This window comes from Triturus cristatus, chromosome 12 (assembly GCF_964204655.1).
Source record: "Triturus cristatus chromosome 12, aTriCri1.1, whole genome shotgun sequence".
NCBI classification, from domain to species: Eukaryota; Metazoa; Chordata; class Amphibia; order Caudata; family Salamandridae; genus Triturus; species Triturus cristatus.
In genome coordinates this window covers 60040296-60061016 of record NC_140595.1, presented here as the reverse complement: position 1 = coordinate 60061016, position 20721 = coordinate 60040296, and the positions used below count along the sequence as shown (strand labels likewise).

The window sequence follows — 20721 nt, the reverse complement described above, 5'->3', positions numbered from 1 at the left end:
TCCTTTTTTTGTTGGCAGAGTGCAAGCTTGAAAAGACCAGTAATTCCAACAGAGTTTGGAGCCAAAGTGCCAACAAACATCCGTCAAAGGTATCTGAATCTCTTCATCGACGAGTGTCTAAAGATTGCCTCTTCAGAACAGGAAGCCTTTGATAAGGTCCGTATCCTGGCTTAAGTCTAGTTTGTGTAGCTTTTAAAAAAAAAAATTGCTTGTAAATTGAAGAACAAGTTACTTACATTCAGTAACTACTTATCTGGTATAGATTCTATCTAGCTGCCTATTCCTTTATGTTCGAATGATCCCCAGGCATCAGACTGGAGCCATAATTTTTTTCCGTGAGCAGTACCTCTGTGCACCAGTAGGTGGCGCCATGCGGCTCAGCCTTGCGCCGTTCGCGCCAAAAGTGACGTGCACAGTGCCTGTATAGGTGTCACCCCAGCATCCTGGTGTCGGTGTTTTACATTCCACGTCAGTCAACGCAGATCTGGAGGAGGGCTACCCAGTACGAAGCTGGCTCTTTATATAGTGGACCAAAATAAGGTACCCTGTGTAAAGAGTACACGCAAATCCCAACTGGTTTACAGAGTCACAAATGACACCCCCAATGCTCTTTAGTGGTAGTGTGGGCGAACAGTTAGGCATGTCAGAGGGCAGTGTTAAGAATTTATTGTACACACAAGACAGTGAGACACAATCAAGAAGTCCAATACCAAATTATAAAAATAACATACTTTTATATTAATTTAGATACCATTGGAATCGATAAGATAAGTACTTTTTACAGTTTTCAAAAGTTGAGTGCAATTTTTGGGAGCCGTAATGTTATGCTGTGGGGGAACAACATGTACTGCATTGGGCACTTTACAGCGACACACAGGACTATTCTTCTGCACTCAAGGTGAGTGTAGACAAGGTCCAAGGTCACACCAACAGGTCACCTCAAAAGGCTCTGGGGCATCCAGGTGCAGAGGTGTTACAGCGTCAGGTGTCTCTTTCACGTCAGTGTGAGAAGAGTCCAGCTAGACCCTTGAGATGCTCAGGCAGGTAGGGACACCTGTGATCCATTTCTCCTTGGGCTCGTGTGCAGTGGTGTCTTTTGGCATCTGGTTCAGTGCTGGAGAGTCTCGTGGTTGGAGGGGTCCTGCTGAAAGAGTATGTAGGCAGCGACTGAAAGTTCAGACTGACCAGACCCAAGGATGAGCTCGGCTTTTGTGGGTCTCAGGACCCCGTGGGCTCTGTCACCTCCCTCGGACTCGGGCTGTGGGTGCAGAGGCACTTTGAGGTGTCTGGTGGCGATGGCCAGGAACTCACTCTTTGTCTTTGATTCTGCAAAAAGGGGGGCAAACAGGACAGCTGGGCGACTCTTGATGTGGGTCTCACTGTCCCTGGATTCCCTCGAAGTGTCAACTTGTGAAACTGTGAAAATGTATAACTCAAAGTATTCACCTGATTCAGATGATCTTGGTATCTAAATTCCTATAAAAGTAGGTGTTATTTCTATAAATTGGTGTTGGATTTGTTTGTGTGTCTCACGCTTACTGCCTTTGTATGTGCAATAAATACTTAGTACTACCCTCTAATAAGCCTAACTTCTCGGCCAAACTACCATAAAAGAGAGCATTTTGGGTTATCATTTGTGCTTCTGTCAGCCAACTGGAGTTTGCATGGACTTTACACAGTGTAGCTCAGTTTGCTCCATTATATAAAGCACCAGCTTCCTATATACCTCCAGGCACTTTTTGCTCGACCTTTTTTTGACCCTTTTGTCTAAGGTTTTTGAGATGGTCTCCTTGTGTGTCAGGACTGTCCACTAGTAAGGCTAGTTTCAAGCCCTGCGGTGCCTGTCACCGACGGACCCATACTTAGTCTGCCTGTGGTGTCTTGAGCTTCACCATAACTGTGTTAAGTGCTGCACCATGCACCCCAAAGCCTTGAGGGAGTGATCCCTGAAACTCCTTACTGCTTGACGTGCGACGGTCTTGATCCTGGTCAAGAAGAAGCTCTTGGGATCAGTCGCAGAGCTTCCCAGGCAGCCACATTCATTGGTGCTACCACTGTCCCTGTCAGTACTGTCACATGCTAAGCATCACATTTAATTGGGTTTGAGCCATAAAGCAAAAATAGTCTTCCTCCTCTGTTAACACCTCTAACTTTGTAGTATATTGGCAGAAGATATTGTGTGGCCTGAGTGGCATGTTTCTGTGATCAATAGACTTAACAAGCCTGTGAATAGTAAATATTTTGTATGTCTGTTTGAGGACGTCCGGTGGCGTAAGGAAAGGTAAGCAGAGGAAGGCAGCTGATTATGTTCTGTACTTACAGGCACTTTCTGAGGAGAAGATTGTTTACGATCGCAGCTCAAGTCGAAATATCTATTTGAATGTAGCAGTGAACACCGTGAAGAAGTTGAGAAGTTTGTCCCCAGGCTCCCCATCCTCTGTGACAAGTAAGGAGGACATTAAGTGAACGGGTTTCCAGTAGTGCATGTGTTCCCAATACCCCTTTAAATCTCTTATGTGAATTTTGTCTTAGTTATATCAGCTCATAGGACTTAACAATATTTTTAGGAAACTTTTTTAGATGTTTTTGCCATTCACATAAGTATCTGTATACAGAATAAATATTCATGGTCCGGTGTAGCTATTGTGCATTCTGTATTTGCGGGCAATAATCCAGTAAATAAACAAATATATTTTATAGCAATCCTATTTCCTAGATATTGCAATGCTGACATTTTTTTAAATGCTCAGTTATGGGAAAGCTGTTCCTGTAGAAAGGAGGTACGGTTGGATATACATCTTTGCAAATTACTATTGTTAAATTGTAACCATTTAATTTCACTTCACCCATTACTATTGACCAGTAACCCACCTTCCATCATGTCACTGACAACTTTATGAAGGTAGTGGTACAGGATTAACTTCTGATGGCAAGGTCAACTTTGCCCCTTTCTTGAATCGACATAGTGAGGCAGTGAGATGTTGATGTCTTGAGAATGAAAGCAAAACAGGAGAAAAACTAAGGGCGTGTCATTATTGGTTGCTATATTTAAAATGAGCACCGTTTGCCTTTGCAAACCAAAGTGCACTGAAAATGTGGACTTGGGAAATGAGTAATTTTATTTACTACATGTTGGCGTCTAAGGCTAATGTGTGGTGTTGCCTAGATATTTGTGAGATGTCTCTTTTGTTGAATCTTGTGATATTGTATTGGACATGGAGCCAAAGAATTTAAATGCTAATAAATCAATAAGTGGTCTGCTTAGCTACAATACGTACGCAGTTATTCAGAAGTCATTTTTTATTAGGTAAATTGCTTTGCCTGCATCTGATTCAGAAGTAGACAGCAGTAGACCAATTGGCATGACTATATCTGATCTAGATAACTCTAATGATTTTGAATGTGTCCACCAAATTATGAGTTTACAAATTTGTCTTCATTCATCTATGGTGTGTAGTCCCCCAGTGTGGTGTTTGTTTTATTTTTAGAATTTTGGCCAGAAGGGATGCTTAGTATATGAAAGTTACTTGTATGTAATCCTAATTTGTCACCCTAGGAATCTTCAATTAAATCAAAAACTCTAGAATAGTCCCACTTGTGTCTGCTAACCCTGAACTCTTTCTCAGCATTTATAAACTATATATTTGCAGAGAAAACTGTATTTTTCAATGTTGAAATAATTGCCTATTTAGTGCTGATTTTTAATATTTTTGTTGTCTTCCTTGTCTAAATAAACCATAACCATAAGTCCTTCCTGGTGCCTAAATTGTAAGGAAAATATATATGAAATTAAGGGATGTTCACCTAAATACCCAGTAGCCATGGAAAGCTGAAATACGGTACTGCTCTTTTAGGAACCTTTGGCTTCAGGATTCCATTCTTGTGTTGATTGTTTAATTTATTGAGATGTCTACTTATCAATTCCGATTGGATGAAATCCTGCGTGTACACTTATTTTAATCTTTTTGAAATCCCAATATTCATTGCATTCGAGCTAGCTTGTTATTTTTGAACAAGTCAATGACTGATTTTTATCCTTTTTGTAATTTTAGGTCCTGGGAACAAGAAAACTATATCCCACGAGGCTGTATTGGGAGGAAAATTGGCTGCTAAAACCAGCTTTTCTTTGAACCGTTCTGTGAGTCTCCGTGAAGAGGATTTAACAGGTAACCAAATAGATTGTGCTTTTTTGATTATTAATTGAATGTATCCTTTTATCCCTTACAGAAACTAGTTAAACACTTTTAAAAGTACATTGCAGTGCTAAATATGTTAATATTAACACTTGTAATTCATTTGCCTTGTCCTGTGCATCTTTAAAATTCAATTTGACATCTACAATATTTTGTTTCTCAATGCCTCGGATTAGTGTTGCAGATAATGTGGTTGGTATCACGGCCATTCGAAGCTTAGATGTTCAAAAAGGGGCAAAAGAAATTCTAGTTGCCTTCTCGGTTGAGTTGGAGGTAAAGTCGATGTGTACATTTAAGAGGAATGTTAATTATATTGTTAACAAAAATTAGATAGGTGTTCAAAAGTTCTACAGTTTGAACTATTTATTTTCAAGAATGCCAAGTTATTTGAAGGTCTGATTAATTAAGACCTTTAAGGTAGTTAAATCACTGGCAGATCAATGACATGGAAGCAGCAGGTGGAAAGTGCCACTCTCCAACCTCTAAGGAACTGTGTCTGTTTCACGGGCACCTTAGCGGTCCTTTTATTACTGAATGTTGTCACTCACTATTTGTGCCTTAAACTACAGGGACTTGGAGAACAGCATAGAGTGGGCTAGCACTAATACGTAATGGGATTGCCATTAATCGGTAACAATAGTTCTGCCTATTTGTTTTTCAGTGGAGAGAAAGCCTATGTTAATATTAAAATGGGGACAGCTGGTGGTTCTTTCGAAATTTAGATGCTCTTGATTGTAAATATTTGTGTTGCGTTTTTGTACTAACTAATTCATTTCCCTTTAAAACTTTTTCCGGAACCCATCCTCTCCAGGTGAAAGTTCCTGCTTTACTCTTGTTATAACTGGGCTTTAGCTATTATGTAGCTAGTCAAAGGAAAGCTGAAAATCAACCAATTATTTGTGAATTGTGGAACAGACATCTCTGGTTAGAAAATCTCAAACCTGCCACTGCAAGATATATGAAGTTAGCCTAAGGTTTCTTTTATGCAGAACTTCTCTTCTAGGGAATCCAAAAGTTAATTTAACAATATAGGAAACCTGCTAAATACAAATCTGTAAGGAACTCCTCTAGTCAGTGAGATCTGTAAAACTGCCAGCTGGAAATCTATGGTTTGATTCAGGTTCCAGGACAGGCAGATATCAGAGTGAGAGAAGCCTTTGTGCATATCAGTTTTGACCTAGCCTTCCAATCTGTTTGCTATTACAGCATGTCTATTTTTCAATTGAGTAACAAGGAGGTTCCTGTAAGGAGAACAAAACACATATTTACTTGTAATCCTAGTTATTCCTTGTTGGAATATGCATTGGATTTCTAAACAAATCAGGCTTCCTCTCTGGTACCAGCAATGGAATGGCAATTGAATTTTGATCAAGATAATCGGTTAGGGTTAAAATAACTGCCATCATGTGCAAAATTGAGCACTAAGGAGCTGGAGACAGTGGCGATGCTGGTTACCTTAAAAGAGCAGTCTCTTCATTTAAAATCGCAAGCCTCTATATATTTCTTTAAAAGATGTATGACGATAGTGTTGTAGTATCTGTAGGAACATTCATTGCTTGATTTCAGTCAAAAATCCCTTAATGCCGAACTCTGATTATAGGTAATTTTTTTTTGCCTCATCTCGATTTCAAAAGCACTTGTCTTGGAATTGTGCATGAGTTTGAGCTGCCGTAATGAATGTTCCGTTTGGTGCGGTTATTGTTTGGTGCTTAGTAATATTTTTGTACATTGGTAGGTCCCTTTGGTCTGCTCTGAGATGAATGACATTGAAGGTGTAGCTATGTAGTATAGTAGATGAATGTACAGTCCTAGTACATTTAGATATGTTTTGTATTGATGATTCTCCCAGGTCTCTGCCACCCGCCCAAGTCTTCTGCATTTGTTATGTTTAAACCATGATGGACGAACCCAAATATGTGTGGTACAATCACTATAAGGCAGTGTCATGGGACCCACTGGGTTTGTTAAAAGACCCCTCACACACCAACCTAGTTGGTGTCATGCTTCATCATTGGGGTCCCAACCGGGTGGCCGAATGCCCCCCAGTTGTGCTACGACGCCTAATTACAGCAGACCTGGTGTGGTGCAAAAAAGTGTGATGTGATGTGGATTAAAAATACCTCTGAGAATCCTTGCCTTCTAATTTTATTAATGGCGGCTCAGGATATGATTAAAAGATATTTGTGATGCAACTACAAAAAGAAATTATTATCTTATAGTTGTCTGTGGTTGGTCTACATGTTTCAGCCCGCAGGGTAGTATAGATGGGACTTTCTTCAGGACCGGTGAAAGTGGTGAGTGGCAAAGTGAGTAGTGCCACGTGGAAAGTGATTATAAAAAGTATTTAGTACCTACACACGCGCTAAGGTGTGTGGACTGCGTGTCTGCGTACTTACGGACACTTAAGCAAAGAAGGGACTCTATGGCCGAGCTAGATTAGCTGATCGGGGCTCGGGAGGAGTGCGCTCCTGTCAGACTTTGATGTCAGAGCGTCACCCGCCGTAAACCTGATTGACCAGATCAGGTTTACGGCGGGTGACGCTCTGACATCAAAGTCTGACAGAGGAGCGCACTCCTCCCGAGCCCCGATCAGCTAATCTAGCTCGGCCATAGAGTCCCTTTTTTAGGTCTCGCCTGACCCTGCGCATGCGTTGGTCTGGCGAGACTTATTGAGAGGGCTCCAAAAAGTGCTGCCAGCCTAGAGCTACAGTGCATGTGCGCAGGCGCGCGCGCTGCGCTTTACCGCGATTACTTTCACTTTTGCGCCGCACGGCCGCTTTGCATAGCCAATAGGTCTCGCTTTTGGCACCTTATAAGTATTTAGTTATGCAACTGTTGCATGGCTAAAAACTTATAAGGTCCCAAAGGCGAGGCCTATTGGCTATGCCAATGCTTGTTGCTTAAGTGTCCGTAAGTACGCAGACACGCAGTCCACACACCTTAGCGCGTGTGTAGGTACTAAATACTTTTTATAATCACTTTCCACGTGGCACTACTCACTTTGCCACTCACCACTTTCACCGGTCCTGAAGAAAGCCCTATCTATACTCCCCTGCGGGCTGAAACATGTAGACCAACCACATAGACAACTATAAGATAATCATTTCTTTTTTTAGGTGCATCACGAATATCTTTTAATCATATCCTGAGCCGCCATTAATAAAATTAGAAGGCAAGGATTCTCAGAGGTATTTTTAATCCACATCACATCACGCTTTTTTGCACCACACCAGCTCTGCTGTAATCAGGCATCGTAGCACAACTGGGGGGCATTCGGCCACCCGGTTGGGACCCCAATGATGAAGCATGACACCAACTAGGTTGGTGTGTGAGGGGTCTTTTAACAAAACCCAGTGGGTCCCATGACACTACCTTGTAGTGATTGTACCCCACATATTTGGGTTAGTCCATCATTGTTTAAACATAAATTATACAGGGGATACGGACGTCCCCCCTTCCCTTGCTCTCTCCTTGTTTTTGACTTCTGCATTTGTTACCCAGTTTGTTAAAACTTTGTCACCATAGTGGTAATTTAGACGGTTTGCACTTGCAATCGTTTTTGTGCATTATTATATCCCGCTTTGCAAATCTAAAATATGGAATTTTAGTTGTCCTTTGCCGAACACCAGCGTCACTGATTAGCCCTACACGGTACTGGTATATAATGGGTGGTTACAGGTTCTTACACTGTCATTGAGTTTGCATTATGCCTTTATTGTGACTTAAAGTAGTGACTGTTAATTCAGGTGTATGGTTGAATAGTGCCACCATTTAGCACAGTAAGGTTAGAAGCCAAACATTGAATTGGTAATGTTTGTTTGGGTTGTTCTCTGGTATTCCTAGGGGTTGGCTTGTACAAGAAACTAAAGGAATATATCCTCACAGAGGAGCAGTTAAAGGAGAATGGTTATCCCTTGCCTCACCCTGAGAAGCCTGGGCGTGCAATGATCTTCACTACGGAGGAGAAGAAGAGCAGTGATGGTGAGACTCAAACGTTTGCCATCTATTATTGGATGTGAACTTTACTGGGGTATTAGATGACCAATTGATTTCCTTCTGATTAAATGACCAGATTATTTTGATGCTGGGTTTATGACATTTTGGAAATGTAGATGAAAAGGCTTTGCTGTCTTTCTATTTCCTAAACCCACAACTGGCCCCTTTTTACTTGTGCCTTGAGTAAGAATCTTTCAATTGAAGTGTTACCATATTGATTTATCTTCGCTTTCCTTTAAGCTTTATGCCGGGTTTGTTGTCGCTGTGGAACGGAGTACTTTGTTTCTGTCAATGGGAACTGTATTCGGAAGGAGGAGTGTGTCCACCACTGGGGAAGACTGCGCCGTCAGCGAGGTAGGTCCAAATATTTACCTTAAGCAGCATGAGGATATTTGTTGGTGTAGGGTTGCAATTGGGCTAGTAAGAATATTTGGGGCACACAACCTAACCAGTAGTTTGTAGTCTTTAGGACACCTTTTTAAAACGAGTCTTGAAAGTTTCTTCCTGTCGATTTTAATGCAGTTCGTTAGGACACTGAGGCAGGCTGGTTTATTTGAGCATGTAAGAAATTGGATTATTGTTTGTAGTAGCACAAAGCAGCCAAGTTTAAATCTGAGCAATTTGCCAAGTATTACAATACAGTAATACATTTAAAATGCAAAATAATGAAAATTCCAAACTGAATTAGAAAAATTATGTAAAATTTAATAAACAAAATGACACCAGAATGATAAGAATCCAATAAGGGGAACCAGAGCTACGATTTTTAAAAAGTTTTAAGTAGCAATAGCAACAAAAATCTCTAGTGTTAAATTCACAAAAGTTGATAGGAGAAATGCTTAAAATAAATCTAACCAATGGAATCGGTCAGGTTAGGATGGAATGCTGACACCTTTGCCACCTCAGACCCAGAAGTATGCAAATCAGTTTTGGTCCTGCCCAATTAAAAACAGTCTGCCCGAACTACCAAGTCATCTCCTTATGTACTTCAGTGTAAGTCAGTGTATTACTCAGATCCACAATTCTGGTTGAAGATTTTGCCTTCTGACTTGGGCCTTTTAACTCTGTCCACCTCAGGAGTACACCTCTAGAGCTCCCCATGAACCCAGGGGAGGCACTTAGAAATTCACTAGGTGTCAATAGGCAGAGGCCTACAGCAAGGTCAAGTCCTGGTCAGCTGGATACTTCCAGGAAAAGGCCTCTTGTAGTTTGTTGTCTCTTTGTAGCCACACAGGAGGTCGGCCAACTGATGCTTGAAGTCCATTTCTTTGTCCTGGGTACGAGAGAGAACAGGTCCAGTCCTCTTCTGATCTTCTGTATGTCCAGAAAAAGTTGTGAAGGGGGTGTGTGGAGTTGTCCTATATTTGCCTGGCATGAGTTGCTGGGTCCTTAACTAATGGGGTTAACGTTAGTGAATCCGATCCTATCCACTTTATCAGTAGCTCTTTTTTGCCTTACTTCAAAATGCAATGTGTCTTGGCATTTTCAAATGACGAAAGTGTTCAACCGCACTGAACGTGGACTTAGACATGGACAAGAGGTGTGTGTTTGGAGAGTACTGTGGTAATCCTAGTGCCTTTCCAAATCTAGCACTAAAATACAGTTTGGAGCAGATACTGTGTACTTGGAACAAACCCAGCTGCTGAAGACTAGTATAACAAAATCGGGATCCTTCAGCAACCAGTTGGATACACTAGCATTGTCTTGGCATCTTGTTCCTTTCAAGTGCGCCCCAAGCGCTGTGTGAATCCAGCAGACCTGGATGTTTGGGCAGGATTTGGAACCGTACTGTCAACAAGGATGCCCACCTACCCCATCTTGCATACTGTGTGGAGTTCAGAGGAGTCATCCTTGCCCATTCAAGTTTGTTTACTCCTGAAAGGAATTTCACAACTTTTTAACACCTATTTAAGGCTAATCACTGGTTGGGAGAAGTTGACGAGCCAGTACATATTAGGCTCCAGAAACTTCAGGCAAAGAATGGTAACTTTCTGAAAGTTACTCTTCCTATAATATTGATGAAATACCCAACTTCACAATTAAATGTAATTATTAATAACTATTACAAATTGTTTTTGATTTTTTTTTTTTTTAGCTGGTTCCATTCCCGAGATATAGTATTAGTATTTTAACCTGCACTCTTGTTTTTCTACATAGGACAGCTAGGCCTGCCACAGTGAAAATTGATTTTTGAGCTGTAGGGCATAGTAATATTAATTTTCTTCATGTCCCACTTTTAAAAACCATGCACTTTACCTTGTGGGCTACAATACTTACATAGTGGTAACTTATTAATATTTGAAATTAAGGTTTTCATCTGTCAGAAAGGTTTATTTTGGCAGGTCAGGCTGCATGTTTTAAGCTGCAGCAGTCAGGCTACAAAGGTAGGCTTGAAGTCATGATTCCAGTGCTACTGCAGTGGATAGCACAATAGGTGCTGCAATCCACTAGTGGCATTTAACTTCCAGGCTTTGTGTACACCTTGTGCCATATACTAGGCACTTGTAGGTAGGTTAAATATGCCAATTAGGAATATGCCAATTCAACCATGTTTAAAGGGGGAGCACAGGTGTTATATAACTGGTTAGCAGGGGTAAAGTGTACAGAATTCTAAAGCCAGCAAAAATATAGGGTCCAACAATCTGGGGCGATAAGACAAAAAATGCCGTTTTCCTACAGGGTATTTATTTTTTAACTAGTTACTGTTTTTGTTCCCCTGAAGTAGGGGTGAAATTACATTGATTCAAACCTCACTGAAAGCTTCTATACCATTGTCTGTCTCCTGTAATATTTTCTCAGTTTGGAGGTACTGCACACCTAGTTTAATGGATGTTGAATAGTCATGTCTGCAATATCATGACCCTTTTAAAGTTTGTTTTCACCCTTTCAGGGTATTTTTCTTTTATTGTTCCAGATTCTGTAAGTTTTCCTGACCAGTCATTTTATTTTTATTTCTAGTTCCATTAATTGTGATTACGCGTAGACCTCAGAGTATATTGCCATTCTTTTTTCCCTTGCAACTGGAACTGTGTATCCAAGCAACCTTTTTTAACGTTGTAACATAGCATAACTGTTTGATGTATTTAACCTCTCCTCAAGGTGCCGTCTCTAGTATACCTGTCTTTACCAATCTTAATTTATTAACTATTTGTTTCTTTTTTCAGTGCCTGGTGGATGGGAAACACATTACAGTTGCTGTTCAGGTGCCGTGGGCACACCAGGGTGCCAAGTAGCCAAAGTAAGCAATCCAAGATGCACATTTCTTTTCAGACCTATTCCTATATCTTTCAAAAGTGCTGGGAGATTGCAAAACATGCAGTTTTGGATTCTGCTTCCTCCCAGAAGTCAGCGAATGTGTGCTTTGACTGGTGTGTCACGGATGTTATTAAAAAAAAAAAAAAGTCCCCATTACTTGCACAGTCTGAGGCTAGTTGTGGAACTGGAAAATGTTGTGATAGCTGTTAAATAGTGTTTAGTAAGCCTAATACCATACACTCGGGTGTACTACCTATGTGGACACTTTTGCATCCACTCAAACTCAGCAGCTTTCTACGCTCTGCCCTTGTTATTTTTTATTTTTCTCAACATGTTTTGCTGCTTTCTCACTCTTTTCCTTAAACTTAAGTAGCTTAAGGTGTAGTACCATATTTGATCAGCCATGAGTTTTGTGCCACTGACCATTTGCAGTATCCGAGTCATAACTGCTGCTTCTACTATTAGGGGAGCCATTACCCAGTCCATGAAATTTATATGCCAACATTTGTTCCCTCAATCTTCTGAGATATGATTGTATTGCCCTGCAGGAGATGTTGCGTTTCATCTTGGGCCAAGGTAGTTGAGGTAGCTACAGGACTCAAACTTGTTGTGGTCCAGTTTATCTTTCTCATCATGTGTTTGCAGGTGTCCCTGTCCAGTAACAGCTTTTTTATGAGGTAGGGAGAGAGGTAGGTGTGGATTTACCCAGTAGTGGCACTACACAAGGTATGAGTTACCCAGTGGAGGATTAAGGTATCTGGCACTACTACCTTTTCTCCCAGTTCCTGACTGACTGGTATAACCAGATGCAATTGTCAAGGTCTAGGGAAGGGGGGTTGAGGGCTGGGAGCAGAAAGCTTCCTTGGAACCCCACTGGTCCAGTAATCTTATTCCTTCAGATTGCATTCTACTCCTTTTCTGATCGCCAAGATCCCTTGCTGAAGTTTGTACCATCGTTTTGAGCCTCCCTGAAGAGGTGTGCTGCAAAGGTAAAGCCTACCTCCCTCCATGGAAGAAAAGTTAGGATGACCCACATCTCAGTCTGGTCTGGGGTTTGCACTGGGGATTAGGGCATTACACTTCCTTTAGACAACATTGGTTTTGTTCATGCCACCCCTCTCACCCTCACCCATAGGCAAGCTAGGCCTTGCTAGATGTGAGTTGTTCATTAGTTGCAACTAGACTAGTCACAAGAGAAAAGCATTATCATCACCCAGTGCTCATCCTGGATCTGTGTGTCCTGTATGACATGAGGTAGAAAGGGAAGTGAATGCAGAGGCACACTCTGACGCAATCCTTCTCTCAATTTATCCTACGGAGAAGTCTTGTTGGGAATTTGCCCTTCCACTTAAGTGGCACTAAACAGTCATAGACCTTTTGGCACCTGTTTCTGATGCTTTTAGACTTCAGTCCCTTGGGGGACAGCAGGTATTTCTGGTCTGTCTCCTCAAGACGCCATTGCTTCAGGATTCTAATAGGGCAGTCTGAGATGTTATTCATGGCGGTTAAGTCTTTGACCCATCCGATTATGATCAGTCCGATAAACGTCCTTGTTTTTGGCTAAGACGTTCAAGTAATGGACATGCTAGCATGCAGCAGTAGTCTGGCCTGCCAGTATTACTTTTTGGATCTGAGAGTAGATTTTTATTCATATGCCTGGACTGCCGATTTGTGACAACTGGGTGGGAAAATGGTAAGAACCATTCACAGTATCTGGAGCATAAAAAACTGTCCGAAATGAGTGTGTTGACTTGTTGGAAGAAAAAGGGTGTGGATCAAAAGGAATACCTAAGTTACAGGCAGAGGGGGTGGAAATTGAGGCAATGCATTTGGATGGCCACAAAGAAGAATTTTAAAAATAATCCTTACCAAATAGGAGAACATCAGTTTTTTTTTTTTTTTTAGTATAAACGTAAGGGGTTATCATTCATCCAGGAAGAAATGGCGCACACATAGTCTAGAAAAACAAGTTATGTGGACATTATACCCAATGGCCTTAAAATCAGCTGATGGTTGTCAATGTACGCATATTAAATGAGGCCTATACTTGAATGCTGGAGGCGCCTCATAAATATTAAGTGGGGCAAAGGGTAGGAACTTGTGGACCAGCATAGGCTTTACGTTTAAATGAGGAGCAGACGAGCATGTGAGAGAATTGCTGAGATATATCACAAACCGAGACGTGAACCTGTCAAGAGCCGTGTTGCCGATACCCGCAGTGGTCAGCTGATCGAACATACTGGAGTGAGAGGAAGTATCAAATACAACGGAGAGGTCCAATGAAGTCAACGCCACCTCTCGGCCACCATCATCCAGATATCTTAGAAGGCAGAAGCCAGAATGAGCTTTGCTCTGACATGAGAGGATTTCAGAGTGATAGAGGTTGAAGACGTTACGATCCTCAACGAAGACCGAGATCTGAGTGCAAACAAGGTTGTCTGTGATTTTTGGCATGTAATGAAAATGGCGAAATGGGCCTATAAATGGCCTTCATATTAGGATATACAGTGTTTTTTTATTTTTTAAAAGGAGAAACTACTATGGCTCTTTTCAAACACTTGGAACTTGACCAGTGGTAAGATAGGGTGGGAGGGGCAAGGGATTGCTAGCAGTGAGGCCAGTTCTTCGCCAAGCTGCACAGCTCAGTGGGATCTAAAAAGCGAGTGATTTGAACTTTGACAGTCAATGAAAAGTTAATTCTATTGTTGGCAGAGAGGGATAGCAGTTGCCCCGAGCCCAAGACCAGAAAGGCAGCATGTAGAAATGTTGATAGATACACTGTAGAATCTTTTTGAATCGTACACAAAATAAATCAGATGGGTCAGGACAGAGCTTTGGGAGTGAGTCAGAAGATTTGTAAACAGTAGGAGTAGCAATCATGTACACATGGGAAAGACTTCTTTGATGGGCTTGTACGACATCTTGATCTTTATTTGATGTTATGCTCTGGTTTTCTGATTGTGTTTCTTATAGATTTTTAACTCTGCAAGATACACTGATTTACTTTGGGCTGAGTAGTTAGTGCTCTCCGTTTTCAATGGAGCAAAAACATAACCCTATTGTGTACGCTGTATTTCCTGCGTTGCCAAATCCTCAGGTAATATCCACAATTCCAGTTTTGCTTGGCCTCTAGGTTTCACATGGTACGAATTTGGGGGCCTGCTTTTGTAAGAATTTATAAGTAACCACTGAACTTTGAATCTAAAGTATTCCATCATAGCCAGGAGTTTATCCATCTTTTGACCTCTTTGATCTGGGGCTACAATTGTTAGGTTTCAAAAGATATGAATATCAGCTGACTGTGTGGAATGGCCAAAACAATTGGCTGTCTATGTAGAGGTTTTAAAAAAAAAAAAAAACTAATGCATTCTTAACCTGCGTTTATGGATGTTAGTACGTTATGCTGATATCCAGTCATGCATGAAAATAAATCTGCACTACATTCCTTTGCCAATCAGCAGAGTTACCATATCAACAAATGCAGCGGTTTGTGTGGAAAATGTTTAACAGTGTGCTTTAAATACACCTTGAAGAACAGTCTAGGGACTGTGCTTGTACTCAAACGGAGGGCTGATTTTGCCAGTAAATGTTGCCCATTTTGTTTTTCTGGGTACAAAGAGCAAGGACTATTTTACCTTGTCAGTGCTTTATGTGTATGACTCCTTTCAGGTGCAAATCCTTAAGGAAAACAGGATAGTACCAGACAGTGAGCTTCCATTTTAATCTGCTGCAAGCGCCTCATACTAGATGGGGGGGGGGGGGGGGGGGCAAGATTTCCTGTTCCCTTAATGAAAATAATAATTTGTCTTGAATGCGCTTAATACTCTGTACTACTTTGCGAGAGGAAGTGGATGTAAAATAGTGATCAGTTAAATATTTAACCTGGATGATTAATTTCCTTAGCTTTATATTTGTATCTCTTGTGGGTTGCTTTATTCTTGGTGCCACAGATGGGACCTTTGTGCTGAAGCAGGAATTGTGCTTGGGTGATTCTACTTGAAGCAGGTACTTCACTGAGAGAGCAGCCCAGGGTAAAGGGGATAATTAATGTGCAGACATTTAACTGATATATGTTTAACATTTTTTTTAGTCTTGATTTAATCAACAGTAGCCTATTTGTAATAAATACCTGTAAAGAGGGACAGTCAAAGAAGCCCGGGGCTCCCTTACATTTTCAGATTCTGTTGTCACACAGTTTCTGCAGACTTGTGACAGGAAAGGATGGATCTTGGTGCAACTTGGCGAGTTATAGACTCTTGCCAGCGGAAGACCATGTGCAGATTTCTATAAGATTGATTCAGTTTATATCCTTACTGGTATGCATGACTGTGGCCTATATAAAAAAAACAATGCATGCTTGTGCTTGAGCCAAGTCAGCTACCAGTGCTTCGCGGAGGAGAAGTACTTTGCACAGTAATTAAACTCCTTACATAGGACATAGTGCCTATGGCTGTTCTTCATACTTTGCCTATGTCAACTTCTGCATCTAGAATATACAACCTATACTTTTCCACAGTTCCCTGATATCTTCAGGACCTTTCTGTCAACTCTATCATCCTTTTCTTTTTAAAACTGGCAAGAGCCCCTATCTCTCAATATGCTGTGTAACACTGGTAATGCCTTTTAGTGGTCAAGCAACACTGCCTTTTACAGGCTCATTAGTTTGCATCAGAGAATTTACAATCTGTAGTCCAGTCTTAATAAAGGTTTTATTAGTAATTCCAGATATTTTGTTTGTTTTAAAGCAACATGTCCAGGATGGTCGCAAAGAACAGCTGGATGGTTTTGTAAAGACCTTTGAAAAAGAGATTCCTACTGATGGCTGCCCTGGAATTTTTGCCCTGGACTGTGAGATGGTGAGTCACTTTTGCTTATGCTCCAGGCTTTGTTTCCTATTGTGGGCCGGTCACCTTATACAGTGTATTTAAGTCTGCAATTCCTAGCTTGTGCTGTACCTCAACTGCACATCCTAGGCTTGAACTATTTTTCCTTATTCTAGACTGGTCCACCTGAGTGAACTATTGAAAAATGTCTGGCAATTCCCATTGTTTCTGATCTGTTAGTCTATGCTACGTTTGCCTGTTTATTGTAAATTATCACATTACTGTAGGAAACAGGATTTTTGATGCAGTACCCCTCCCCACCCCCCACCCACACATTTTTTTGACTGGTATTTGCTGCATCTTTGACTGAAGTGCACTGGGTTTCAGCTAACCAAGTCCCAAGTGTCAGTGTTCTTTCTGCAAAACCAGACAACTGGTCACTTGATCCCCAAGTGACGAGGCCTTTAGCACCTCTGTAAGTCCCTATTAAGTGGTACCTCTGGTACGTAGGGCATAGGTTCTAAAGAGGCCCCTATAGCTGCAGCGTTCTTGTGCCACTCTAAGGGACCCAGCACCAAACTCACACTGACTGCCACTGCAGGCTGCATGACAAGGTGCTCTTGAAAGTGAAAACACAAAATAAGACACACTTGCTTGCCATGTCCCCTAAAACTGCATGTAATATTTGTTACACCTCATGCAGGGTGCATTATATTACATGTGAGTGCATATCTGCATGAGGAGATATGCCCCTATGCTGGCCAGTTCCATTCCTGACAGTACAAGTGAACAGGGAAGCCATGGTAAGGTACGTACTGGGCACTGGCCAAAACAAGTTTCTCAGCTACATAATGGCTTCACTGAAACCTATGGTGTTTGGTATCAAACACCTCACGCTAATAAACCCATACCAATTCCAGTGATAGATGTATTATTACATACACCTGGGGGTACCCCCTGAACCCTACTAGCCTTCTAGTGTGCTGGCTAACTGGTCCAGTTCAGCCTGCCACCACAGATGAGTTTGACTCCCTAGGAGCTGAGAGCAGCACTCTCAGAGGTCAGGAGCAATGCCTGCTCTTGAGAGTGGCGTTATCCTCTCCTTCGCCTTCAGGAAGGCTGTTAAATCAGCATATCAAGGCAGGAGGCTTCAAAGGCATCCACCTGCATTGATATGCGACCCAAGCCTTCCCCAGACAGGGGAGCTGCTACCCCCTGCCCTGGGCCCATCTGACCCAAGGACAGGCAGGAAAATGAGCAATGCATGAGGCGTGTTGCACTGCCAGGCTGGGCACATCTCTAGGGTGAACAAGCCTGAAGTGAGCACAAATTTAGAAATAGGAACTCTAAACGAGGGTGGTGCCCACTCCTCAAAGAAAGAGGTCATCTAGGGGGTGTAGTGACCCCATGGGTAGGTATCCCATTAGCTACTACCACTCACTCCGCTTAATGCCCCGAAAGAACAAGTTACTTACCTTCGGTAATGCTTTTTCTGGTGGATACAGTATCTGCCTGTGGATTCCTCACCTTATGAATACTGGAATGCTGGCGCAGGGGGTATTCATAAGGTGAGAAATCCACAGGCAGAAGTATCCATCAGAATTGAGTATTTAGGGGACCCTTTGATAGCAGGATTTCAGATTTCGACGGACACAAAAGAAGGCATGGACAAAGAAGACTGCTGACCCGAGAACCAAGGAGCACAACTGACTTGGCGCCGACCCTGCCAGCTTGCCTACTGCAACCGACCCTTGGGGAGCAACCGATTCATCCTGCAGCTATACAGACTTCAAGAAACCTATAGGGCTGCCAGTGCTTCACCGGTTGCCAAAGAAACTCCTTTAGAGTAGAGGAGCTACTCCCCTGCAGCTGCCTGCACCAAAGAAGCAAGTCCGGTATACCAACCTGCCACTCACCAGGACTACCAATGCAGCAGCCGCCCAGGAAGAGGTAGCTGTGCTTCTAAAGTTCTTATTCCTCCTCCCTTCATCTGTGGGGACACTAGGACTGACCAGAGCTGCAAAACACCAATACCTGGTGTACTGGAGCCCATGCAGCAGCCAAGGCTTGATGTGTCAAGACCGGGCACCAATGATGAGGAAGGCCGACCTGCACGTCAACAGACTTCGAGATCCACACTGAGAGTGGCCCAGCTGTACTGTCTGTCCCTTTACTGCAGAACAAAGACAAAGAAATTAGTCTTCGATCTCCACCACCCGATGCCTCAAAAGTACCTCTGCACCCATACTCCACAGCCGAGTCCAGGGGAGGTGACGGTGCCAAAGGGGGCCCCAGACCTGCAAGAGCATAGCCCATCCTTGGGTCTGGTCAGCCTGGATTTCCAGTCTCCACCTGCAGCATATTTCTGCAGGCCCCCTTCAACTGTGAGTGACTCCAGCACAGGAGGCAATTTTGTTTCAATGATCTTTTATTTATACTGGTTGGACCACTCACTAATGCCTTTCATGCTACACATCACTCATTGTGGTACCTTTGGCCAGCTCAAAAGAGAGATTTTGTATTTGGGACTCAAACTATGTTTACATTGAACTACTGCTACTGACTTTTTCTGCAATGAACACCTTTCTGTGCAAACTAAAATGTCAGCATCTCAATCAAAACTAGAATGATTGCATGACTGAATACCTTGACAATCTGGCACCTATCAAGGGAAAGACCTATGCCTTCAGCTCCCAGGTTCTGCAATAACATAATGTGAAGGATAATCAGAGTATATAGTAACCTATTTACATTGTTTTAAAACTTCCAAATTTGAGCCAATCAGAGCAGAGACCCTGGAGTATTCATCTCCTGCTGAGCCACCATACCTCAGATTTCAAGCAGGAGTGTAAAAAACATAAGGTGTGCAACGGTGAGCCTGAACAAGGAGGAGGGAGGGTTGCATGTGAATCTATAACATTTATCAATACTGGAGACCCACAGTGTACAGGCAAGTAACTTGTTTTTTCTCCAGTATTGTATCTTTTATAGGTTAACATTCTTGGATCAGACTAGTTAGCAGTATCCGAAAGCTCATACCGGTGGGAAGGCTACCATCCCACCATGACACTCAACCAAAATACAACTAGCCAAGGATTTGACTTTAGAAATTACACAAAACGAGAAGAACCTAATAAGAGTAGTTATAAAACATTAAAGCATAGAAAAGATTGAGCTTATTAGTTTCATACCTTATGCGAAGAGATGTTGCAGGGTAGCTTGACCGACTGCCACCTCCAGGCATGAAGGTAGTATTGCTTCGTGCAAGTGTGGGCGTTCACCCCTGTCACTGCCCTGCAGATGCCAGGTAGAGATAGACCTGTGACTGCAATGTTTTGAGTCGAGTGTGTCTTCACCTTTGCTGGCAATGGATGCGCAGCCTGTTCATGACAGAGTATGGCTGAGGAGATCCAGCGAGCCATACTAACCCGCATTAAGGCTTGTCCTTTTCTAGGAGCAGCGAAAGAGATGAGCAACTGCATTGATCTGCGGAAAGACTTAGTATTTTGCAAGTAGAATTTCAAACAACACTTAATGTCCTGCGAGTGCAATTCCCTCTCTGTCATTGAAGAAGGGTTGGGAAAGAATTTAGGTATCACAACTGGTTCATTGAGGTGATAATTCCAAGGCACCTTGGGAATAAATGAAGGATTAGTACATATGACTACTCTGTACTGTAGGAACTGAAGGTAATGTTCTTTTTAGGGTGAAAGCTTGGATTTTGCTAATACGTCTAGCAGACGTGATGGCTAAGAGAAAAGCCACTTTCCAAGAAAGGAATTTGAGATCACACTTGTGTATAGGTTCAAATGGAGTGATCATGAGCTGTGACAAAACAGTGCTCATCTGCCAAAGCACTCGAGGGGCCTTAACAGGTTCAGTAAACCCTGAAGAGACCCTTCATAAACTCATTGATAAGCCTGTTGGACCATAAGGACGATTGACCAGAACGCCGTCTGTATCTGGAGATGGACACTAAGTGCACCTTTATGGATGAATGGGTGAGTTCTGATTTGGCAAGATGCAGGATATATGGTAGTACCTGCTCTGGAGTGGGGAAAAAAAGGGTGGCATAACTATGCAGCACACCATGCACAGAACCTCTTCCATTTAGTCATGTATCATTTGAGGGTAGAAGAAGCTCAGGCTTTGTGAAGTATCGATCTCCATTTGTCAAATAGTTTTAGATCTCTGAATTTGGCGTAGTGAGGAGCCAAGCCTATAAGCGAAGAGTGCGAATCCATTGATGAACCACTTGGCCCTGGTACATAGAAAGGAATCTGAACGGGAGAGCACTCTAAAAGGTGATACAGATCGGTGTACCGGTATTGCCTCGTCCACGCCGGGAAGATAAGAATGAGCCTGCACGGTTCCCTTTTAATTTTTTGCAGATTTCTTGGGATGAGAGGGAATGGAGGAAATGCTTAAGCAAACTTTCCTGCCCATGAGAAGTG

At 42.3% G+C, this 20721-nt stretch overlaps 1 protein-coding gene across 1 annotated transcript in view; it reads left to right on the top strand.

Moving 5' to 3' along the window:
* REXO1 (RNA exonuclease 1 homolog) overlaps positions 1-20721 on the top strand; it is a 210138-nt gene that overhangs the window by 87391 nt on the left and 102026 nt on the right. The window contains exons 6-12 of the mRNA XM_085639101.1: positions 19-156; positions 2323-2446; positions 4053-4166; positions 8037-8174; positions 8430-8543; positions 11354-11427; positions 16190-16300. Coding sequence (XP_085495227.1) covers positions 19-156; positions 2323-2446; positions 4053-4166; positions 8037-8174; positions 8430-8543; positions 11354-11427; positions 16190-16300 — 813 coding nt within the window. The remainder of the gene's footprint in view (positions 1-18; positions 157-2322; positions 2447-4052; positions 4167-8036; positions 8175-8429; positions 8544-11353; positions 11428-16189; positions 16301-20721) is intronic.